The sequence below is a fragment of the Alexandromys fortis genome, unplaced genomic scaffold, assembly GCF_014885135.2.
Source record: "Alexandromys fortis isolate MF-2015 unplaced genomic scaffold, M_Fortis_MF-2015_v1.1 scaffold_296, whole genome shotgun sequence".
In the NCBI taxonomy this organism is placed as follows: Eukaryota; Metazoa; Chordata; class Mammalia; order Rodentia; family Cricetidae; genus Alexandromys; species Alexandromys fortis.
The window spans coordinates 566,871-591,612 of NW_026068172.1; the positions used below are offsets into that span (position 1 = coordinate 566,871).

Consider the following 24,742-nt stretch of genomic DNA (forward strand, 5'->3'; position numbering starts at 1 on the left):
GATATGCAGTTCTGCCTCTACTTCCCAGCAGATTGCACATGAGTGCCAGTAAACCCAGCCTCCTCCTTGCTCTCCCTAACCCAGGAACCCTTCTTGCTCTTTCAGAGGTGCTGGGGCAGAGCCTGAGGCCTTGTGCACAGCCTCCTCCTTTGTCCACTCAGTTTCCTCCTCTCTGGTCAGGGCCTTTTGCCATCTCCCACCTCTCTGTCCACCTTTTTCTCTGCCTTCTGGTCCCAGCCTCCATGCCCAACCCTCTAAATCTGCCGTCAGCAGATGCTCCTGACACACTCCGCCACCGCTTTGGGGCCTGCTGGACTCTGGAATAGGCCACTTCCTGAGCCCTGCAATTCTCTGGGGCATCAGTCTCATTTCCCTCTTTTCTTCCTAACACTACTGTGGGATCTTCTAGCCACTCCCTTGCTCCAGAACCTTCCATTACTCTCATTTCATTCTCTTAGCAGAGGGATAGGGAGTAGCTCTGGTAAAGTGCTTGGCCCTTCAAAGTGAGTCTGGACTGGTGAGCCAGCACCCCAGTCCCACTCTGCTCCGCTCTGGCCCACTTGGCCTTGTTGACTACTCGCCTTGTTCTGACCCTTGTCTTCCACTCACCACCAGGCTCTGTTGTTGCTGGTGCTGTAGTGGCGCAGGAAGACTTCTGACTTCCCTTTTGCCCTGCTGGGCCTCAGATTTCATCCTGCCCGCTCCTTTTGTGGGTCTGCTGTTCATAGTCCTCACCCTCATACTGAAGGTACCGCAGACTGGAGGAAAGCACCTGCTTTCACGTCTTACTTCCAGGGGATTTGGGGACACTTTATTGAACCAAGTACTGTGGTTGTAGGTTTTGATTGTTTCCAGGGCTGTGGATGAAACCCAGGCCCTTGCACTTGGCAGGTGGTGCTTTACTGGCAAGCTATCCCCCAGCCCGTCTAGAAAGACTGTTTATCGCATGGGAAAAAGCTGAGACCACAGTAGTCAGGTGACTTGTGAGATCCCATACCTGTGGGTGCCACATTGGAGTTGACCCACAGCTGCCTACTGCGGAGGCCCCCCCACCATCCCATTCTTCTATACAGCCTGCTGGTCACCCTGTTCAGAGCTCTGAGCCAGGCTAGTGTGTCTGGAATGAATGTTGAGGGCCTGGGGACCCTCATTTGTCCCCTTGTGCCTGTGTTATCTTTCTGAAAGGCTGGTTCAGTCTGCCTTGATGGACAAAGAGCAGGGGTCTGGGGCAGATTTGGCCCTGGAAAAACTGTACTCCCCTGGCTGCTTTGTTGACCTCGGTTGCCTGCTTTTTGCTGACTCCTGAGGCCCTCCCAAGCAAGATCACATGCTTCCTTCCTCAGCGCCCCCCCCCCCCCCCCCCCCCCCCCCCCCCCCCCCCCCCCCCCCCCCCCCCCCCGCCCCATTCCCATGCCTGTCTTTGAGCCTGGGTTAGCTGCTTTTAGGAGCCAAGTGCCTGTCTTTGCCTGAGATGCTCTGGGGAGCTGAGCATCACTTTCTGATGAGACCTCTAGACTGTGTTACCAGCCATGATGCACAGCTGCATGTTAGTCTCCTCAGCTTGGCTTCCCTGGAGCAACCAGTGTCCCTCTAGAACGCCGTTCTACGCAGTGGGTCTAGGCAGGCAGCCTGTCAGCCAGCATTAGGTAGGCAAAGGCAGGATTTCTGTGAATTGAAGGACAACCTGGATTGTGTGGTTCCAGGTCAGGCAGGACTATGTAGTTTAAACCTGACTAAACAAAGCCAATACACATTGAGAGATAAGAGGGGAGCGGCTGTATCGTGGGTTGCTGGGTTAATCATCTGGGTCACTCTGGTCATTGTTGTGGTTGTTTACTGTGTAGAGGGGTAAAGTGAGTCGGAGCCATCTGGTCCCTGGTTGGGGTTGTGTCTGTCACTTTTACCTGGCCAGGCTCTCTGACCCAGCTCTTTTTATTGTGCTGCGGTTTCCTGTCCTGGAAGGATTGTTTCCAGGTATCAGGCACAGATGTCACTGGCTGCCTGCAGTGACTGCTCCTCAGAGCATCTGCTTGTTATATCCTTGTATTTTTTTTTTAAAACATTTACATATTTGTGTGTGTTTGTGTGGACATGAGTGTGCCACTACTGTGTGTGTGGTCAGAGGACAAGTGGCCCCAGGCTTGGCTTTACCTGCTGAACCATCCATCTGGTGGTCTTCAATGTTTTGTGTACATTGTGTACATTTTGGGGGAGAGGGTTAAGACAGGTTTATCACCTGGTCTCATCCAGAACTTGCCTTGCCATCCTCTCTCCTCACCTCCTGAGTGCTGGCATGACTGACGGCACCTGCCTTCCATGTTCTTTGACTGTGGCTAACTTAGGGACAGAAGGAGGAAGGTGTTTGTTAAATAGGACGCGGTGTGTCTGGACTGCAGATGAGTCTGGGACAAAAGGCTGAAAGGAGGCTGCTTGTCTAGAGCTGGCCTGAGGCCAAGGGTTGCAGTGGAGTGACACCTACCCACTGTCTTCATGCAGGGTCACAGCTTGCTGATGGGCAGGGTGGTGGCTCCAGTGGTCTAGGGCATGATGGATTCCACTCCCCGTGGAGTTTGAGCCATTAGCTGTTGTGGCTGATACACAGTCTGTCATGCTTAGTTTGGTGTAAGAGTGCTAGGGTCTGAATTAGCATCAGTGCCTCATGTATTCTATAGGCAAGTGTTTTTCCTCTGATTTCCATCCCAGAAACACCGATGCTACACATTTGATTCCTGCTACTTGCTGCATGGGAGATCTCTCAGCTGTTTCTAGCCAGGCCTGCATCTTACTGACTGAAAGCTGGAAGAGGCATAAGAAGCCCTGCTTGAGAAGGGCTGCTGCTCATCAGCATGTGGGGGAGAGCATCCCAGGGTTCCCATCTCCTAGCACTGCCTGCCTCGTTGGCTGCCCAGGGGCCTTTGCACCTGCAGTGGCCTATCTGGAATCCCCCCCCCCCACCTTCTTCCTGTTCACCTGCTCTTCCTGCCTCAGCTGGGCTGTCTCCTCAGGGAGCCTTTTCTCACAAATGACTGTCTGGTGTGATGGACACTCTGTGCTTTGCCGCATGCCTGCTTGTGATTTCTGTATTCTTGCATTCTCTCTGTCTCATTTTAAAAAAAAAAAAAAAAAACATCTTTTGAGACAGGCTGTCATGGAGCCCAGGCTGGCCTGGAACTTACTGTGGAGAGCAGGATGGCCTTGCAGTTTGGTCTCCCTTCCCCTGCCTCCCAAGTGTTGGGATGACAGGCATGCACCACCATGACCATAGTATGTAGTGCTGAGGGTGTACGCTACAGCCTTATGCATGTTAAGATAGTGCTCTAGCAACTGAACTATATAGCCCTGGAATTTAAAAAAAATATTTTGAGGCAGTCAGTCCCGTCCCCCCCCTTCCCCCTCCCCCGTGTAGCTCAGGCTGGCCTCAAAGTTTCATCTCCATGTTTCAGTCTCCTGAGTAGCTGGGTGGTCACAGCAGCCGCTGTGCCTGGCTTGGGATCCTCAGTAGAGTGATTGACACATGATATCTATGTTGCCTCTCCTGCCAATGCTTTTTACTCATCCTGTATTCTAGGGCCTTGATATTAACTGCCAGGCTGTTAGGGAATGTGAGAAATACTGGGTGGGGCTGTGTTGGGGCCAGCACTGCCACAGGGAATGCTGGATATGCAGTGACAGAGGAGCTGGTCAGAGGGCTTCAGGAAGAGCAGTGGGGTGGCTCATGGAAGGGATGTAGTCAAGAGAAGCAGTAGTTGTGGGGACCTGTGAGATGACTCATTGGGTAGAGACACTTGCCACCAAGCCTGATGATTTGAGTTCAGTTCTGGAAGCCACATGGAAGAAGGAGAGACCCAACTCCTACAAGTTGTTTTCTGACTTCCACAAGTGCTGTGCTCATGCTCATCCCCTCATTCAACAGATGAATGAAAGAAGTAGCCATTGCCTATGCAGACCAGAGCCTGAGGCTAGCCCTCCGTGCTCCAGGGCAGCCACGGGACACCTCTTACCTCTGCTTTACAAACTCTTTGGAGGATAGAGAGGGCCTCATCACAGGAAAGTAGCCTACCCTTTCCCCTGCCCCCAGACCTTATTTTTCTGGTGCTGGAAATGGAAGCCACTGACTCACCCATGTTAGAATGTTTATCTTTGCTGGAAAATGTAAAATTGAAAAGCATGCTCCTTTTGGATTAAGAGAAGCCAGTTTTCAGGCTGGCGTGTGGCTGCAATTTTATGCAACATTATTGCCCCCATTGGGCTGGATGAACCCTCAGGTCCCCTCCCTGTCTCTCTTGGAGTCTTAGATCCAGCTGAACCTGGTGGGGTCTGGAAGGCTTTGGCCTCTAAGTTTGGTTCTTAGGAAGGATCTCTAAGGCTGTCCCCATCACTCCTGGGAGCTTTGGAACCTTGTGGGTGGGGCTCGGAGTCTGGGCCGGCTGGGTCTGCTGAGCGCCCTGTACCTTGGATTGGTATCCTCTCTCAGGCCGGATTCTTTCACTTGAGGGCTCATAGCTTAGTGGCAGGTATGTGCCTGGTGTTGCTATGGGGCTAAGGGAGGCAGAGAACAGCCAGTCACAGCACTCAGCATAGCAATAATTTGTGACACTGCCTGGATGTGTGGTGACCTCAGCTGGCAGGAAAGGAAGGAGAGAATACTGCTGTGAGTGTGACTGAGGGGTGGTGGTGGATGTGTCGCTGTGAGCTTGTGGGTGAGTGCATTAGCTTGCATGGTCTTAGGGTTTTCTGTCATTGCGATGGCATTCCGTAGAGACTGGACCTGAGACTGGAAACTTTCTCCTCTAGTCTTTCCTCGGCCTGGTCCGCAGTGGTGTGTCTTTGCCTTTGGAATGGTGAGGCCTCTGAGTAGAGAGGAGAGGCTTTGTGCTGGCAAGTGGGCCAGGCAGAGGGGATACTGGGTTTCACTCTTTCTTACCTAGATACACTTTGATCCTGGTCCTCACCCAGCCAGTGCACTCCTGTGCCTGTGTCAACTGATGGGCCTTAGCTCAAGATGTTGGAGCTCAGGGCCTGCTGTCTAAGGACTCAGCTAGTAGCTGGCCAGTGACCAGGGTTGATGTCACCAGTGGTTGTCCAGAGTGGGAAGGTGCAAAGCTCAGGGTGGGATCGAGGAGTCCCAGTGGATTGGAAGCACCCCAGGAGGAGGTCAGATGCATTCAAACTCAAGTCCTAGGACCTGTGTTCAGGTAGGGGACAGCGGACCAGGCGGGGGAGTCAAGCTGGAAGATGTAAGGTAACAGCCCTAGGGCCATGGAGGAAAGGAGTCTCTTAAGGCCAGGGTGTCCTTGAGAGAGAGTGCTGTGCAGAGTGGGCTACTCCAGAAGTCTACTGAGCTAAGGTGCCATTTGGGGTGACTATCTCCAGGCTTTCCAGGGTGCTGTTCAAGCACAGGCAGAGTGGGAGAGGATGGTCTCTGAGCTGGGTGGTGGGCTGTGTCTGGAGTCTCGGCTTCTGGGTAGTTTTATTTGGTATGTGTTGACTGTCCCCTAGACAGACTCTGAGAAGACTGCTCTGAGCAGAGTCTTCCTTTCTACTGCCCCAGCGCTTTAATGGCATCCTGCTCACAATCACATTTGCACCTCAGCTTCTGCCAGGGTGACAGCCACTCCCCTAGCCCTGCATTTCCTTCTGCACACTAAGTCTGAGGTCAGTGTGCGGGTGCAGTCCTCCTGGCCCTCAGGTCTGTAGCCTTGTTACTCAGGGGTGCTCTTCTGCTAAGATGACTCCTACACCAGCCCCCAGTCCTGTCTCCTTACATTATAGCTGTCATGATTGCTGACATGGCCCTCCCTGCTGCTGGGGTGACAGGTCTCAAGACACTTGGCTTCTGTCGTCCTCTCCTGCAGAGCCCTGGATCTGCTGGATCCTTGCACCAGCCTTGAAGCCCCTCATTGTGTCACACTGTTCCTGTCTGTCAGTCTGGGTTCTCTTTGCTGTAGACTGTTCTTCATGAAGCTCAGAGCACTGTCATGCACACTGCATCCTCAGGGCCTCATTGTTGATGGAATAAGCAAGCAGGGGAGGAGTAATGGAGCCAGAGGCCTACCTCTTACCTCTCTTTGGGGAAATCATTTGTAGAGGGTTGGAGAAACTTGAGTGGAAGCAGCGTAGATAGGATGAGCGAGTGAATCAGTACAGCCGAGGACCACAAGGCCTTGGTGGTGGGATGTGGAGACTGAGATCCAGAGAGGAGGCCTACTGTCCCAGGGTTGCCCAGTGAACCAGGGCTCGGCTAGGAAAGGAATCCACATCTGTTGAATAGTGCAATTGACCCCTGCACAGAGCTGTTTACTTTAGCTCAGGCTTGCCTGGAACTTAGAGCCAGCCTCCTGTTTTAGCCTCCTAAGTGCTAGGGTGACAGGCGTGTACCACCATGTCAGACTGGGACTTCTTGCCTTAGTGAGGTCAGTTAGGGTAGGTGGAAGAGCTGGCAGAGCCAGGTATGCTGTCTGAAGCTGGGCTTATCTTAGAAAACTGCTGCTCCTGACCTAGGGTCATTTCTTGTAGTGGAGGCTGGGATCCAAGGTCACCTGGTAGCAATTGATGCTCTCCACTCTTGAATCTGAGCTCTGGCAGTGTGGATGGAACAGGTGAGACCTTAAGATTTTCCTACTCTGTTCCATGTGATCTTAACCACTGAGCCATCCATCTCTCCAGCCCCATTTGAATTCGGGAAGTTTCCTTCCTTCCTTCCTTCCTTCCTTCCTTCCTTCCTTCCTTCCTTCCTTCCTTCCTACCTACCTACCTACCTACCTACCTACCTACCTACCTACCTACCTACCTACCTACAGGGCCTGTCTCTCTGTGTGTAGCCCTGGCTGTCTTGGAACTCGCTCTGTAGACCAGGCTGACCTCTAACTCAGAGATCCTTCTGCCTCTGCCTCCTGAGTGCTGGGGTTAAAGGTGTGCACCACCACGACCCAGCATAAGAACTCATTTTTATTTGTTGCTCCAGTGCAGTGGATGGAACCCAGGACACTGCATGCACAGTAAGTGCCTGGGATGGGCCTGGCTTGAATGTGTAACCAGGTCTTGTGTGCATGCAGCAGGCGCTCTGGCTTCTAAACTGTCACCTAGCCCTGGATTCTAAAGATTTGTCTCCTGTGCTTTCTCCTCAGTGTTTTGTATTTTTACATTTTACATTGAAGTCTGTGCTCATTTTTTTTTTAAGTTTTCACCTGTATCTTTTATGTGTCAATCACTAATGTGACCAGCAGCTGTGGTCCACTTTGTTCTGTGTTTTGCTTTCTCTAGCACTGTGCTGAAAACTACCCTTCTGGCCACCAGGCCACCTCCTTCCCTCATAATCTTCAGATGAGGCCCCTGGTGTAACTTTTACTTCTTAAAAAGAAATTATCACACTTACTTATGTTGGGAGACACTGTAGTATGTGTGTAGAGGTCAGAGGACAACTTACAGGAGTAAGGGTCAGACTCAGGTTGTCAGGCGTAGTGGCAATTGGCTTTACCCACTGAGCCATCTCGCCCTGCTGTGCTTTTCATTAGACTCCATTGGAACAGGGCTAGGGTCTGACCCAGTAGTGGAGCTAGTATGTGCCAAACTCAAGGTCCCACCCCTGGCATTGCAAACATGGGTATCGTGCAAGGCAGTGTGGTGCTGCAGTCCCAGTGCTCTGGAGGCTGAAGCAGAATGACTGCTGGAAGTTGAGGTCCGTCTGGGCTACATAGTGACATTCTGTCTCCAGATGCCATAATAATAATGAGCAGACAGGTCCATCTAGGCTCTGCTCTGCCCTACATGGTGCACACTGTCTTCTGCCCCATTATGACATGGCTGCAGAAAGCCTTGTGATCAGGCGCGTTAGCCTTGCTTCCTCTTCCTCCTCTTCTGGCTTGTTTATTTTTATTTGTGTGTGTGTGTGTTCGAAATGTATATTCAGGTGCCTGTGGAGGCCAGAGGAGGTGTCAGTTCCCTGGAACTAAAATTAAAGATGGTCATGAGCTGCCTGACCCAGGTCTCTGTAAGATCAGTATGTGCTCTTATGCACTAAACTGTATCTCCAGCACCCTTCACCATTTGCATTGTTGAAGCAAACAACTTTGGCTAAGGCCTAGAATAACTGACAGACCATTTTCAGAGGCAGGACATTTTTCAAAACCGTCTTACCCTGTCTTGGCAAGATTTGACAGTTCTGTTTATCCATTTCTGGATACTATGTACCTTGTTAGTGGTTGGGGCATGGGCATTTCTTTGCCCAAAGGCCAGTTTTGCCAAGAAGAAAACAAGCTCCAAGTGGAGTGTCTTCGGTGCTCAACATTCTCTCGGGAATAGATCAGTGCTGACAGGAGCAATCGTGTTTCACTTCAACAGAACCCTAAATTATTTAAATGCCATATTATACAACTCTTTGAAGTGGTTGAAGATTACCTATCTATGCAGAATATAATCTCTATGTATCTAAAGAACCTGATTAGTCTAACTATAAGCATGACAAACATAGATGACTATGGATCTATAATTTTTTTTTTTTTTGATACAGGGTTTCCCTGTAGCTTTGGAGCCTGTCCTGAATCTAGCTCTTGTAGACCAGGCTGGTCTCGAACTCACAGAGAGTGCTGGGATTAAAGGTGTACACCACCACCGCCCGGCTAGATCTATACTATATAACTTAAAGACAAAGACTTCATATTAGAATATTGTATAATAAACAACTGTGCAAAAACTGAGGACAATGACCTCAAAATGTAAACAATGTATAAGTATCTTGATCAGAGGTAGAAATATACATTGCAATATGATAAATATATTTCAATATATAAAAAATGTTTTAAGCAGAGGTAGAAGCATGTATTCAATATTCAATATAATTTAACTTTGTATTAATATACAAGAATCTATACCAATGTAATTGCCTAAAATAATAACTCACAAGTATTCACTCTATTACTCACTATTATTATTAGTGTGAGTAAGTTCACACTAATCTATTATCCCATCCAATTTCCTTTTTTTTCAAAGAGATCCCTGAGCCTATAAAAATTTCCCCCCTAACCCCCAACCTTATACCAATTATAATCAACTCTTAAATGATGTCCCTAATCCTGAGGACAAACTTTGTTGGGAGAGGGGAAGAGACTGAAAGAAAGAAGAGACTTCCTGCAAGCAGGAGGGAAGATCTGCCTGGCTCAGCAGAGGGGGTGGAACAGCTGAGTTCTGTGTTTAGACTTGAGTTCCATTCAGAAGATGGTGCTGTGTGGTATGAAAGAGCCCTGAAGCCCTGCTGACCTGGGCACCTTATAGCAGGATGTTCTGCCAGCATAATTGCTAGTGGGGGATGGCCTGCCTTTCTCAACCATTTTTTTTCTCTTCCTAATTTTTACCTTCCTCCCTCTTCCCCTCCTCTCCTTCCCTCATTTGTTGAAGTGATGAGAATAAAACCTAGGACCTTGTCCACACACATTGATGTTCTACCACTGAGCCCCAGCGTTGTCTCTTTGTTAATTTAAAATTATTTTATTATTATGGGTGGTGGGAGAGCATTGCCACAGTGTGTGTAGAGGTTAGAAGACACAGTGTATCTATGGAGCCACCCCTCGCCTTCCATCTTTGTCTAGGTTCTGGGAGTGAAGCCAGGTCATCAGGTGTGGTGATTAGAATACAGATGGCCTCATAGACTCATCTGAAGCTTAGTCACTAAGGAGTGGCAGTATTTGAAAGGATTGTAAAGATTAAGAGGTGTGGCCTTGTTGGAGGAAGTGTGTCAATGGGGCTGGATTTTGAGGTTTTGGAAGCCCATGCCAAGCCTAGAGTCTCTGTCTATGTCTGCAGGTCATACTGCCATGATCAGCTTCTCTTTCTGGTTGTCCCTCCTGTGAAGTTCCTCATTCCCAGGCCCTGCATGAGCTCTGGCCTGGCCTAGAGACAGCTGTTACTCTGAGGGTCAAACACCCATGTAGTGGAGTCTCCTTCCTGCCACATACTTGCCACATGACGGAATGCAGGCCAGCATGCCCTGGGGGTAGGGCTGGCATGATAGGACTGGCATTCACACTTCTGCAGGGCTGTGCTTTGAATCATATGGGAGTCTAGGCTGTCCCTTCTTACTGTGCCCAGCGCAACCAGGATTGGGTATGGGCTCCCCGGGGAAGCATCAGGCTGCACCTGTTTTCAGATGACTCTGTATGCTCAGTGTCTAATCACGGCTGCTTTGGTTTTATAAAGTATGTCATTGTGGAGCCTCGAAAGTGCATTTTCCCAGGTCACATGCCTATGTAACTGTCCCACACCCAGCACTGCTACACATGGGCTGTCATTGTAGCAAGTTAGAATCAAGTGAAGGCCTCTCAGCCTGGAGCTCCTGGAACTTCAGCACTCACTGCTTGCATGGGCTCGCATATTGTCTGCCCTATAGCCTTGCCTTATAGGAGGATTGAATGAGTAGCTCAAGACCAGGCATGGTGCCATGCATATACTGCCAGTAGTCCCAGCCTTAGGAAGCAGAGGCAGGAGATTGCTGAGGGTTTGAGGTCCGCCTGAGATAAATCGTGAGTGCAAGATATGCCAAGAATATGTACCAAGACCCTGCCTGAAAATGAAATGAGATGGAAGTGTTGGATGTGAGACATTGAGTGAACAGTGAGGAGTGTCCTCCATCAGGAGGGGTAAGATGGTCTCGGATATCCCAGGGTTCCCTCAAACTCCACACCAACCTGAGATTGCCCTGAACTCCTGACCCTCCTGCCTCCACTTACTTGGGGGAGTTTGGGGATGGCAGACATGTGCTGTCATGCTCCACTATGATCTGTTTATTAGGAGAATGGATTATACTTTTTCCTAGAAGTCTTAAATTTTCTACTATTTATAAATTCTGCCACCTACTAAGGGCTTTAGAGCTTCTAGACCCTCCAGTTTAGGAGCTGGGAGCATAGTTCAGGTAGAGCTAGACTAGGATCAGTCCTGAGTACTGAACACACACACACACACACACACACACACACACACACACAATAAACCCTCCTCAAAGAGTCACATTCTTTTAAAAAAAAAAGTGTGGGTGTGAGGAGTGGAGCTTTTGGCAGGATCCTGCCAGGATTAGGGTTGCTGTGATGTGATTGCTAAAGCACCCCCTCCTCAGAGTTGCTGCCATGTTCCATATTCTCTAATGCGCATGAATTGTGGTGTTGCAAAGCTGCTTCAGCAGCAGTGTGTAAAGCTGTACCATGTCCTCTCCCTGCCATCTCACCCAGCTGGAGGAGAAGCTGAGGGACCTCGTGGATGGGATGCTATGTTGGCTTTGTTGTAATGGACAGTTAGGATGTCCTGGCTGTGTAGTGGGCCTGCCCCTTGCAGCTTCTTGCCCTCAAAGCCTTGTCATCTGGCTGGTTCCTCTCTGTCTGTGCCTCTCCCATTGGGGTTAGACTTGTGAGCATAGCTTGTGCGGCAGCTGTGGGTCCAGAGGCCTCTGTCCTAGCTTGGGAGCTCACTCGGGGACCACTGCCCTTATCATGAGCTGGCTGTGACTGAGGTCTTTGCTCATGCTTGTTTCACAGATTGGCCATGACTGAGGCTTGGGTGGTGTCACAGTGAACACTCAGGCAGCCTGCAGGTGTCACTTCAGTGTCCCCAGGAAGCCATGACATAAGAGGAATCGCGGCTCATGTTTGATCTGCCCTGCTTCCTTGTGTCTGTCCACAGTATTACAGTGTGAGCACTAATAAAACCTTTGCTATTGTTGTCCTGCCCCTAGGCTTGTGGGACTGTGGCTTCTCAGGATGGATACCTAGCCCCAGGGGTGGAACAGGCTTTCGTGAACCTGGCTGTGGCTGCCTCTCTGCATACTGGGCCGTGTTTCTCTTGACCATGGATCTGGTAGTTTTGCTTGTTTTGGGTTTTGTTTTGACTGGGGCCGGCTCTCTCTGTGTTGCTCAGATTAGTTAGTTTTGAACTCATTGGCTCGAGTGTGGCTCTTGTTACTTCTAGGCCCTTGGGAAGCTTGAGCCAGATGGTAATAATTGCATTAACATGCACCAAACCTACCGCTGTCTATCATTGATCCACAGTGTCTTGAGAGTGGATGCTTGGTGTACTTGGGTGCTATGGAATTGAACTACCTCCAAAAACTTGAGGAAAATATTTTCAGTCTAGACTTTACCAATGAGACCTGTGAGGTAGATGAGCTATGGCAGGTACTGTGCCATTGGCACCTTTTCTCACACATGACAAACAACCTGTCTCCTTTCTGTCAGTCTTACTGCTCTGGGGAGGTTGTTCTAGAGACTTGCTGAAGTATTTAGTTATGGATGTGTGTACATGCATACTGCATGTGTGGAGAGGTTAGATGATAACTTGAGGGAGTCTGTTCTCTCCATCTTATGGGTTCTGGAACTCAAATTCAGGTTATCAGGCTTGTAGAGCAAGCACATTTACCTGCTGAGACGTCTTGCTAACCCTGCATAGTGGCATTTTCATATGTTCTTTCTCTAGCATTTGCTCCAAGCCTTAGGTCTTTTCCTGCTGTTCCACCTCTCTCCCCTGCAGCCCTCTGTACTTTCCCTCCTGCCTCTCATTGTTTGGGTATTTTGCTCTGCTCACAGGTGCCTGGTTCCCCCAGAGAAACTGATTATAATTGCATTCTTTTGAACCTGAAATGATCTCGTGCTGATCAGTGCTGATTCAGAGCTTGAGGTTCCTGCCCTGGATTATCCTTTTGCAGTCAGAGGACAGCATCCCTTGTGACTCAGTCTCTTGACTGCTAGCATCACAGGCAGCCCAGGCCAAGGAAGTTTATTTATTTATTTATAAAGACAGAATCTCACTATGAAGCCCTAAGTAACCTGAAACTCACTATGTAGATCAGACTGGCCTCAAACTCACAGAGATCCTCCTGTCTCTGCCTCCTGAGTTCTGGGATTTGAAAGTGTGTGCCACTACTTAAGGAAGGTTTTATAAACCTCTTAGGAGCCCTCAGCCTCTCAGTCTCCCTGCAGCTGTGTAGATGACACCCTTTAACTTATCCATATCTCTCTTCACTCGACCCTGGTGTGTTTTGTGCTGGATGTCCAAGGCTGGGCCATTGGTTAAGAAGAGATTTGCCTCTTGTAAGCTCTGGTGGTTGGGAAGGCCAAGCAGGACACCTACATCTGGCCAGGCATAGGGAGTGGGCAGAACACTCCCCTGTGGGGACAGGGTGATAGCAGCCTGATGCTTCAGAGTATGGAGCCCCCTTCTTGACTATTACTTCTCCCAGTTCTCACTGGGGTTGATGCTGCCTGCATTTGAGCTTCAGCCTCCATAAAACACCAACATAGGAAAGCCCTTTTCATATAGTTACTTTTTGGGGGGGGGGGCAGGGTCTCACTACATAGTCCAGGTTGTCTTGACTCGCAAGACTTCTGCCTCAGCCACCCCTCTGTCCAATTCTGTGAGACCCCACTGCTGCATAGTGGCTGTTTACTTCCTCACTGGGGTAGTTTGCTCCCCCAGATGACTTCTTCCTCCCCATAGAGGAGTATCCTGTTGAGGCCAGTGAGGGACGGAGGTGGTAGGTAGAGCCCGATAAGTAACCTTACTTTCCGGGCGTGTTCTGGGCTGAACAAGGGGTGTCATTGGTGTGCAATGGAGGACTCTTGGCTTTCCACATAGATGAGTGGATGCTTTCAGTGTGAGGCTGTCTCCATCCTGGAGGATGCTGCAGCATGAATCTGTGTGCTGTCACTTGTCGGGAGACTGGCAGAGGACAGGACGGGTGCATTCTGGTGACTCAGGGTCACATCCAGAAACTCCACCCACACACTGGGTGAGGAAGGAGGCTCTACCACTGCCTCTCCCTTGGCAAGCCTCAGTGCTGGGGTTTGGCTTTGCTCTGGCTGCCAGGTGCACACATTTTTACCAGAACCAGGGTGTATTTTGGTGATGGCAAAACATTGTGTATTGTCACCTTAGGAGTCTGGCAGGAGACCACTTGACCCTAGGAGTTCAAGAGGAGCTTGGGACTGGGTGTGAGTTTCTGCCTCTAATATCAGCACTCAAGAGCCAGAGTCAAGGGGATCACTAGGAGTTTTAAGGCCAACCATGGCTATCTAGCAGTGTCTTGTTCCAACACAAATGAAACAAAACAACCAAAGGCCAGCTTGGACAACACCTGAAGAGGAAAAAGCCCAAAACAGGAGGGTACTTTTGTGCTGTCAGGCCATATGTCCACTTGTGACCACTTTCTGACTTTTCTGTTCTGTTCAGATTCCCAGTGGAAATCCATTATATGAATCTTACTACAAGCAGGTATGTCTAATTGTTATCTTCTTGTTTTACATTTTAATTTATTTTACTGTGTAGGTGTGAATGTGTTCACTTGTGCCATCGTGTGCCTGTAGCAGTCAAGGAACAATTCTTGGGATCAGTTCTCTCCTTTTGCCACGTGGGTCCCAGAGATCAAATTCAGGCTGTCAGACTTGGTAGCAGGAACCTTTGTCCACTGACCATCTCTCCAGTCCACCAGTGCCTTTTTATATATTATGTATGTAATCATGTGTGCATGTGTGTGCTAGTACTGGAGATGGAACCCAGAGGCACCCATCTTTGTTGTTGAAGTTGGGAACACACTTAAAGCAACTTTTTGTGAGCACATATGGAGACAGCATCAGTAAGTGGTTGTGTTGACTCCTGTGAACACACATGGAGATAGCTTAGCTACCTCTGCATCTGTAAGTGGTTGTGTCGACTCTTGCTGTCCTTTTTCAGGTGGACCCTGCCTACACAGGGAGAGTTGGGGCCAGCGAGGCTGCGCTGTTTCTGAAGAAGTCAGGGCTCTCTGACATCATCCTGGGGAAGGTAGGGAAGATGAAGCATAGCCTCCTAGCTATGCAGACCCTCACTGGGTAGGGCCAGGACACTCAGAGCTTCTTGGCTGTAGCTGTGGAGCTAAAGGCCTTTAGAACTAACCTTTCAGCTGGGCGGTGGTGGCGCACGCCTTTAATCTCAGCACTCGGGAGGCAGAGGCAGGTGGTTCTCTGTGAGTTCGAGACCAGCCTGGTCTACAAGAGCTAGTTCTAGGACAGGCTCCAAAACCACAGAGAAACCCTGTCTCGGAAAAAAAAAAAAAAAAAAAAAGAACTAACCTTTCAATCCCATCCCTGCATTTGAGAGGCTAAGGCAGAAGGATCATGAGTTCCCAGCCAGCCTGGGCTACATAGTATAACCTGTTTTGAAAAAATAAATCAAAGCAACAGTGCTAAGCATGGCAGAGAGCTCCCGTAATCCCAGCTCTCTAGAGGCAGAGGGCTATGGATCTCTGGAGTTTGAGGTCAGTCTCAGATGGTGGTCCCCGTCAAGGTAGAGTGCTTCTGGTGTCTTGATAGCTGTGGGTTTGCATTGCCATGTAATGACTGAATAGGGAGCTAAGTGGGCATCTGGGGTTCTTTGGGCCCTGCCACCAAATGGCTGTGTGCCTGGCAGAGTTATTGGTCCCAGCGCCCATGGCAGAGAAGCAGTTAATGTGACTTGTGATGATAGTCATACTTACAGGCATTTTTATGTCTCCACAGATATGGGACTTGGCGGACCCTGAAGGTAAAGGGTTCTTGGATAAACAGGTATATACACATACACAGAACAGGGGAGGGGCTGGGCAACTTGTACATTTCTTCCACTGTCTGCTATCATCCACACACAGCTGCCAGGCTCAAGTGAGGAATTCTCACTTTGGAGTACAGGTCTGTAAGTATCCAGCCCCTGACTCGGTGACATGCCTTTGACTGTCTTGGGACTGTCTCAGCCTCTTTACCTGCTGGTGTCATAAAATTGCCCTGACAGAAGCAGCTCTGGTGAAAGGGCACCTGTGGCTCACAGCTCCAGGCACAGCCACTTGGGACAAGTCAAGCTGGAACCTGAAGTAGCTGGTCACATCCAGTCAGAAGCACAGGGACCTGAATGCTCTCTTGTGTTCATTCAGCCCAGGGCCTAGCCCAGGGGTGTTGTACCCACACATCCCAGGAACCTCTCACAAGCCCACCTAATTGAAGCAGCTCCTCACTGAGACTTCTTCTGAGGTAGTTCCCATTGTGTCACTAAACAGCAAGGGGGCTGGAGAGAGGACTCAGCTGTAACCAAGTTCAGGTACCAGCACCTACATTTGTCAGCTTACAGCCACCTCTAACTCCAGCTCTGAGGGATCTGATGCCTTCTTCTGGCCTCTCAGAGCACCCACCCTTACATACATGTATACATACATATACACCTTTAAACAAAACAAACCTAAACATCGTGATGAATTTACCAGTAATTAAAGCACTTTAAAGATTTAAGGCAATTAAAATAAATTGTACTGTGTATGGTAGTGCACACCTTTAATCCCAACACTCAGGCAGCAAAGGCAGATGGATAGATCTCTATGAGTGTGTGGCCAGCCTAGTCTACATATGGAGTGCCAGGCCACCCAGGACTACACAGTGAGACTTTGTCTCTTAAAAAAACCAACCAAACAAAAAACCCCACAGGAGTGGAGGAGAGACTAGAAAAAAAAAATTGTGTGTGTATGTGTCCAGACCATGGAGGTCAGAAGGAGGTGCTAGATCCCCTGGAGGTGAGGTGATCGGCAGTTGGGAGCTGCCTGATTGGGGTGCTGGGAACTGAACTCTGCGGGAGAAGCATGTGCTCTTAACCACAGAGCTATGTCTTCAGCCTAAAAGACTTTTTTTTTTTTTTTGGAGACAGGGTTTCTCAGTAGCTTTTGGTTCCTGTCCTGGAACTAGGCTGGCCTTGAACTCACAGAGATCCTCCTGCCTCTGCCTCCCGAGTGCTGAGATTAAAGGCGTGGGCCACCACTGCCCGGCCAAGACTGTTGTTTTTCAAAGTAATTTTAGAATTCTCTAAAGAGACCAAGTGTAGTTGAGTGGGTTCCTACACACCCTTTCTAGCCCATGTTTGTAGCCAGCTCTTCCCAGGGATGCCTGGTCACACAATTCCAATGCTGTGTCACTGCTGTGGTTACAGCACTAACCAGGGCTTGCAGCCAGGCCGGGTGTACCATGGCAGTGTGTACAGATCAGCCTGACTCTCAAGCCTCCCCTTGGAGCCCTGGGATCTGCTCTTCAGGAGTATTCTGAGTGGAATTGTGTTTGTTCTGAAGTTCTGGCTGTGGGAGCCTTACACAAGGCTTTACTGTGCTGTGCTCACAGGGCCTGGGTGCAAGTGAGTTCCCCAGCTCTTCCCCCAAGGTACCATCTGAACTGCTCTGTGTCCTAAGGCCTCAGCCTGTTCGTCTGCTGGCCACTGACCACCAGCACTTCCCGCCCTTGTGATTGGGTTGCTCGGCCGCTTAGTGAAGGTGCTGAGGGACCTGATTTGATCCCTCTGACCATCATCCTGCCCTGTTTTCATGTGATTCTCCACAGCTCCTGTGAACATCTCTATGAAAGGCGTAGCTCTCTCCCCATGTTCTTACGCCAGGAGAGAAGCTCTGCTGTAGGGTGCACACCTGTGTCACTGATAAAACCACAAGCACCTGGAGAGGAAGGGTTACTTGATTTACAGATTACAGTCCATCATTGAGGAAAACCAAGAACTCCGGGCAGGAACTGGAGCAGAGGCCATGGAGGATCAGTGCTTCCTGGCTTGCTTCCCTGGCTTGCTCCATATGGCTTGCCCAGCCTGCTTTCTTACAGAATTTAGGACTGCCAGCCCAGGGGTGGCACTGTCTGTGTGAATCATTAATTAGGAAGGTGCTCCACAGACAGGTCCACAGGCCAGTCTGATGGAGGCAGTTCCTTGATCAAGGTTCTTTTTCAGCTGACTTTATTTTCTGCTAGTTGACAACTCATCACAGAACACAGGTCCTGCTGGCACTCAGGAGGCTGAGGCAGAAGAATTGAGAGTTCCCCTTTAGACTCAACTGCGTAGTTAAAGAACCTGTTTCTAAAAAGGAAGCCAGAGGAATGCTTACTGTTCTTGCAGAGAATTGAGTTCAGGCCCCAGTACCCCAGGGCAGGACTGCTTACAACTGCCTGTACCTCTGGGCTCTGAGGGTGGCACACACCTTTAATCCTAGCACTTGGGAAGCAGAAGCAGGCAGATCTTTGAGTTTGAGGCCAGCCTGTTCTACAGAGCAAGTTCCAGGACAGGTGCCAAAGCTACACAAAGAAACCCTGTCTTGAAAAACCAACAAAAGAAAAAGAAAGAAAAAGGAGGTCAGTGAGATAGTCCCTCTGGTGAAGGTGCTGCCAAGCCTGATGACCCGTGTTCAGTTCCTAATCCCTAGACTCACATGGTGGAAGAAGAGAGCTGAATTCCCTCAGGATGCACATGACCCCTCTTCCCAAATAAATACTAATAGTTTCTTTCCTTTCCTTTCCTTTCCTTTCCTTTCCTTTCCTTTCCTTTCCTTTCCTTTCCTTTCCTTTCCTTTCCTTTCCTTTCCTTTCCTTTCCTTTCCTTTCCTTTCCTTTCCTTTCCTTTCCTTTCCTTTCCTTTCCTTTCCTTTACTTTCCCTTCCCCTTTCCTTTCCCCTTTCCTTTCTTTCATTTTTTGAGACAGGGTTTCTATGTAGCAATGGAGCCTGTCCTGGAACTAGCTCTTGTAGACTAGGCTGGCCTTGAACTCACATAGATCCATCTGCCTGCCTCTGCCTCCTGAGTGCTGGAATTAAAGTAGCCGGGTGGCTACTAATAGTTTCTTTAAGCAAAAAATTTAAATCCAGTACCTGGGCTGAGGCCCGGTTTAGGAGAAAAGTTCTGGCATGGTATTCCTGAGGCTTCAGGTCCTATGCTTGCTCTACAAAAACAGAAACAAAGCGGGCTGTGTATATTTGAGCTGTCAGTCATTGTGAGCTTGTGGACCACTCCAGCATTGTGACCTAGGAGCATTGCCTTTGAGAAAATCCCTTTGCTTGAAATGTTTCAATGCTCAGTACTCACCTATGGTATGCCTGCTATGGTGTCTGTGGTCATCACAGTGGAAATGAGAGCTGTTCTGTCCTGCCTTATGCTGTTCATGCCTCCTCTTTTTGGGTCCACAGGGTTTCTATGTTGCACTGAGATTGGTGGCCTGTGCACAGAGTGGCCATGAAGTCACCTTGAGCAATCTGAGCCTCACCATGCCACCACCGAAATTTGTGAGTGTGCAAGCCATCATACTCTCTTGGTACCGTGTGTGCATATCTGTGTGAGTGATGTTTTCTCTTCTTGTCTTTCCTGTGAGATGCGTATATCATAAAATTCCCCATGTTTTACATGCGCAGTTCAGCTAGCATGGTAGCACGCCTTTAATTCCAACATTCGGAAGGCAGAGGCAGGTGGATTTCTGAGTTTTAGGCCCTAGGCCTGCCTGCTCTACAGAGCTAGTTCCAGACAGCCAGGGCTATACAGAAAAACCCTGTCTTGAAAATAAAACAAAATAAATAAAATGCATAGTTGGGTAGCCCTTAACATATTACAGTGTCGTGCAGCCGTTAGCCTGAGTTCCAATTCTCACCTCCCAAAAGGAAGACTTTGGGCCATGTCTTATTCTTGGTCTCCCCATCTCCCCATCCTTGGTAGCCACCCATCTTCTTTCTGTGTAGGCTCTTTTCTGATGCTGCTCTCAGTGGAGTCACACAGAGTATGGCCTTGTGTGTACATCTTTCACTTAGTCTGCCCAGATCAGGACACTGTACTGTTGTGACTGTGGCTGTTCTGTCCCTGTCCGTTTGCTGAGCTCTGTGATGTTGCCTCCACCTTTGGCTGTTGGGAGCAGCACAGCCGTGAATGGATTTGCGTGTGCACCTGTGGGTTTACACCTGGGAGGGGAGCTGTGGAGTCATACGTCATTCCCTGTTTGTGACCTTCCCACTTTGGAATGAGATCCTTTTGGTTGTGTTTGCATATGTGATCCTGTCCTTTTTTTCCTCAGCATGACACTAGCAGCCCATTGATGGCCACACAACCGTCTACAGAGACCCACTGGGCTGTGCGCGTAAGTGAGGGGGACAGTGCCATAGTTGATGCGCGCCGTGTGTTTTGTTTGGAACATTCAGAAGCACCTTTGCCATCTCTGTGTCTTCATAGAATCGGAGGATCATATCTGTGCTTGGATTTTTGTTTTTAAGATTTTATTTTTAATTGTTTGTATGTTTGTGGTGGGTATGTTGCCCTTGAAGACCAAAGACAACAGGGTTGGGGGAGTGGGGGGCGGCCTGGAGCTGGAATTACCAGCTATTGTGAGCCACCTAACTTGGGCATTGGAAGCTGCACTTGGCTACTCTTAACCTCTGAGTTATCTCTCCAGCCCTTGTTTATTTTGTTTTTTGCTTATTGAGAAAGGGTCTCATGTCATCCAGTCTGACATCAAGCTCAACCTGTAGCTAAAGCAGCTCCCATCTTCTGATCCTCTGCCTCTGCCTCCCTAGGATGGGGAGGGCAGGCACTCTCGGCTTGAAAAATTAAGTTTCACATTCTTTCAGTGTAGCTGGCAGCTGTGTAGGAGCAAAGGAGCTGAGGATCTGAGGTTATAGTTAATTTCTGTGCTCTCAGGCTGCATCTGGGGCTGTGTTGCTTGTATTGGTTTTTCAAGATAGAGAAGAGACACACTGCTATACAGCCGTCCAGCTCTGCCGTGACCCATCTTCCCTCTCTGAGATGCCTACTGCTCTGCAAAAAACTCACCCGGCTCTTAAGGTGTTCCTTTTCCACCTAGAAGGACAATGTGGTCCTGCCCCTTGGAAGGACAAACAAGCATGGTGGCTGTCTTAGTGTCTATTTCAGTGAGGAGACACCGTGGCCACTACAGCTCTTAGAAAGGAGAGCATTTCAGTGGGGATTGCTTATAGTTTCAGAGGTTTAGTCTATCAGCGTGACAGGAAACCTGGTGGCATGTAGACAGACGTGGTGCTGGGGAGGAGCTGAGAGTTCTATATCTGTATCCACAGGCAACAGGGGAGGAAGAGCCACTGGACCTGACTTGGGCTTTTGAACCCTCAAAGCCCACCCACAGTGACACTTCCTCCAACAAGGCCACACCTACCTCAACAAGGCCACAACTCCTAATAGTTCCACTTCTTGGTGACCAAGCATTCAAATCTATAAGCCTTTGGGGGGGGGGTCCATTCTCATTTAAACCACCACATTTCTACATCCTGGCCCCCATAGGCTTTGTAGCTATAATACATTCAGTCCAATTTCAAAAGTCTCCAGTCTGTCACAGTCTTCACACTGTTTGAAAGTCCAAAGTCTCTTCTGAGACTCATGACAACCTCTTTGTCTGTCTGTCTGTCTGTCTGTCCTTACAGGGTTTCTCTGTGTAGTCCTGGCTGTCCTGGAACTCACTCTGTAGACCATGCTGGCCTCAAACTCAGAGATCCGCCTGCCTCTGCTTCTCAGTGCTAGAATTAAAGATGTGTGCCACCATGCCTGGTCCTAAACTTATCTTTAATTTCTTTTCACAAGTTGGAAGTTTAGCTGCTTGAAGTCACCTCTCCCTTTATTTCACTGAGCACTGTACTAACTCCATTACACTTTCTAATGCCCTTTTTCTCCTTGAACTGGACCTCTTGTGATTTTCCTTGCTCAGCTTGCTTCTTTTTTTTTGTTAGATCTGAATGAGAGTGACTACTACCAATAGTCAGGCTGCGGAGGTGCACACCTTTAGTCCTAGCACTCAGGAGGCAGAGGCAGGAACACAAATGCGCTTCTTGCCCCTCTTCTGGACTTGTCCTGCTCTTTCATTAAACAATAGTTTGAATCACTTTTGCCTTGCTAAGAGAAGAGGAAGGAACCTATGACTATCTCAGGGCAAGTAAAAAAAAAAATCAGAAAGCTGGACCGGGCAGTGGTGGCACACACCTTTAATCCCAGCAGGTTTCTGTACATTCTGTAAATTCAAGGCCAGCTTGGTCTACAGAGCAAGTTCCAGGACAGTCAGGACTACACAGAAAAATCCTGTCTTAAAAGACAAAAAGGAAAAAGTGAGAGAGTGACCTGTTGTTGGGTTTTCTTTTACTCTAGCCCCATGTTGGAACACTAAAATGTTGTTTTTTTACTCTTTTGGCTTTTTTTTGTGGGGCCTGCCACTCAACTGTCAAATCACGTGGAGGCTTATCCTTAATTATAAACGCCTGGCCTTTGCTTTTCTAACTTGAATTATCCCAACTACCTATTGTTTCTGGGCTTTTCCTTTTCTTACTTCTGTATATCTTACTTTCACTCTTACTTCTCCACAGCTGGCTGGGTGACTGGCCTCTGATATCCTCCTCTGCCTATGCTTGGACAGACCTTGAGATTCTCAGGAAGGGCTTTGCCACCAAACTATGCCCTTAGCCCTGTTTAGTTTGTTTCTCTGACACAGGATCTCCTGTAGCCCAGTCTGACTTCAAATCTCTATATAGCCAGGAATGACCTTGGGCCCCCACCTCCACCTCCTCAGTCCTGGGATTGCAGATGGGCCCTGTGGTTTATGCAGTGCTGGGGATGGAGCCCAGGGATTTTTGTGTATGCTTCACTGAACCACAGCACACTTTTTTTTTTTTTTTTTTTTTTTTTTTTTTTTTGGTTTTTCGAGACGGGGTTTCTCTGTGGCTTTGGAGCCTGTCCTGGAACTAGCTCTGTAGACCAGGCTGGTCTCGAACTCACAGAGATCCGCCTGCCTCTGCCTCCCGAGTGCTGGGATTAAAGATGTGCGCCACCACCGCCCGGCTCACAGCACACTTTTTAAAACTTCTTTCTTAGTGATGAGATTAGAATTTAAGGCTTCACTGTGCTGAGCCCCATCACAGCTTATGCTTGAACTTTGAGAAGCAAGACTTCTGCTCTTTAAATTGAAGACAGGGTCTCCCCATGTAGCACAGGCTAGCCTGAAGCCCTTCATCTTCCTAGCTCCATCTTGAGTGTTGGAATGAGAAGTATGAGCCATTGGCCCCACTAGAGGTTGATTTGGACCGTGTTTGCTACCAAACTAGACATCTAATGAGGTTCCTTGAGCCTGCAAAAGCATCGCCCTATTTGGCTAGGTCCCTTTTGCCATGAGGCAGAGCAAGATATGGACCAGCTTCTCTTCTGCTCACCATGGCCCCCAGGCCACAGTGCCAGGGAGCTATCCCCCCCCCCCCCAGGCCATAAATTCTCCATCCCCAGCTTGCTCACCCTAGAACAGCTGAGCTCTGTATAGACAAGCCTGGATTTGAAATCAAACTGTGTACTCTGTACTCATTCTAGCTCCTTCTTTCCTGGTAGGTGGAGGAGAAGGCAAAGTTTGATGGCATCTTTGAAAGCCTTCTACCAGTCAATGGTTTACTCTCCGGAGACAAGGTCAAGCCAGTCCTTATGAACTCGAAACTCCCTCTGGATGTGCTGGGCAGGGTAAGGCCTGGGTGCTGTCCCGTCCCGTCCTGTACTGTGGTGTGTCTGTCCGCTAACAGTCACCTTTTCCTCCCACCGTGCACTGTGCCACCAGGTGCGCCCTATGTGTCTGGCTCTTCTGTAGTTGGAGGATCAGGACTGCTCTTCTGCTGCTGGGAAGATACTGGCATCCATCTTCTTATGACAAGAGGCAGGGGCAGAAGGGAGATGGCTAGATGTACCTGTGAGAGCAGAGCCGGCTCCAAGCCTGCCCAGCACTGAACCCCTTTCTTTTGGGTATTTGTTTCTTTCCATTTCTTTTTAAGAAGGTGTCTGCACAGGAGTAGATGTACATGAGGACTTCAGAAGACAACCGTGGGTGCACTCTTCAACTGCTGGCTACTGTTTTTTAGACAGGGTCTCTCCCTGGGCCTGGAATGTACTAAGTAGCTGGCTGGCCAAGAGTCCAGGCTTCATTGTCTCTGTTTCCCCAGTACTGGGGTTACAAGTGCATGCTACCACACCTAGCTTTGAAGAACAAGTGACATTTTTTTTTTATTTTGAGATTTCATTGTGTTTCCCTGGTTGACTTGAAACTTATTATATAGACAATATTGGCCTTGAATTCACAGAAATCTGTTTGCCTCTGCCTCCCAAGTGCTGGATTAAAAGCGTGTGCCACCATGCTATCTATATTTAAAAATTAAGTGTGTGCATGATAGTATGTGTGCACACACAGTATGTGTGCACACCGCTGTGTATCTGTGAAGATCAGAGGACCTAGGGAATCAAACTGAGCTTGTTAGGCTTTGCGGCAGCACCTTTACCTGCTGAGCCATTTCATTGGCCTTTGTCTTCTGTTTTTTAAGCAGATGCTTTTTCCTGCCTGTTAGTTTTGAGGTTTAAGCATTTTCAGCTCTGTTGCGGGTTTAGAAATAGCCTTAGATACTCCTTTTTTGGTTTTATCATACCCCATCTTGACTGGGGATAACCTTAAATTCCCAATCCACCTCCATAGTGCATTTCATCTATCTATCTATCATCTATCTACCTATCTATCTATCTATCTATCTATCTATCTATCATCCATCTATCTATCTATTATCTATCTATCTATCTATCTATCTATCTATCTATCTATCTACCTATCATCTATCTATCTATCATCTATCTTTCTGTCTGTCTATCTATCATTTATCTGTCTATCTTTTCATCTATCTATCTATCTATCTATCTATCTATCTATCTATCTATCTATCATCTGTTGAAATAAGAGCGGTGGGGCTGCGTCCCCAACACCCCGGCCGCTTGGCTAGCTCATGCCCGAAATAACAACACACAAACTGTATTCAGTTAAACACTGCTTGGCCCATGAACTCTAGCCCTTACAGGCTAATTCTCGCACCTGGACTAGCCCATTTCTAATGATGTGTGTAAGCACCCCAAGGTGCGCTTACCGGGAAGATTCTAGCCTC

At 48.8% G+C, this 24,742-nt stretch overlaps 1 protein-coding gene across 13 annotated transcripts in view; it reads left to right on the forward strand.

Moving 5' to 3' along the window:
- Eps15l1 (epidermal growth factor receptor pathway substrate 15 like 1) overlaps nt 1-24,742 on the forward strand; it is an 81,833-nt gene that overhangs the window by 3,745 nt on the left and 53,346 nt on the right. For 10 of the 13 annotated variants that reach the window (XM_050128406.1, XM_050128413.1, XM_050128410.1 and 7 more), the window contains exons 2-7: nt 14,206-14,247; nt 14,707-14,796; nt 15,510-15,557; nt 18,977-19,072; nt 19,849-19,911; nt 23,163-23,288. In XM_050128406.1, the coding sequence (XP_049984363.1) occupies nt 14,206-14,247; nt 14,707-14,796; nt 15,510-15,557; nt 18,977-19,072; nt 19,849-19,911; nt 23,163-23,288 (465 nt within the window). Of the gene's footprint in view, nt 1-6,575; nt 6,600-11,716; nt 11,839-14,205; nt 14,248-14,706; nt 14,797-15,509; nt 15,558-18,976; nt 19,073-19,848; nt 19,912-23,162; nt 23,289-24,742 lie in introns of those variants that run through there. The other 3 variants (XM_050128407.1, XM_050128408.1, XM_050128412.1) reach the window with 3 other exon arrangements.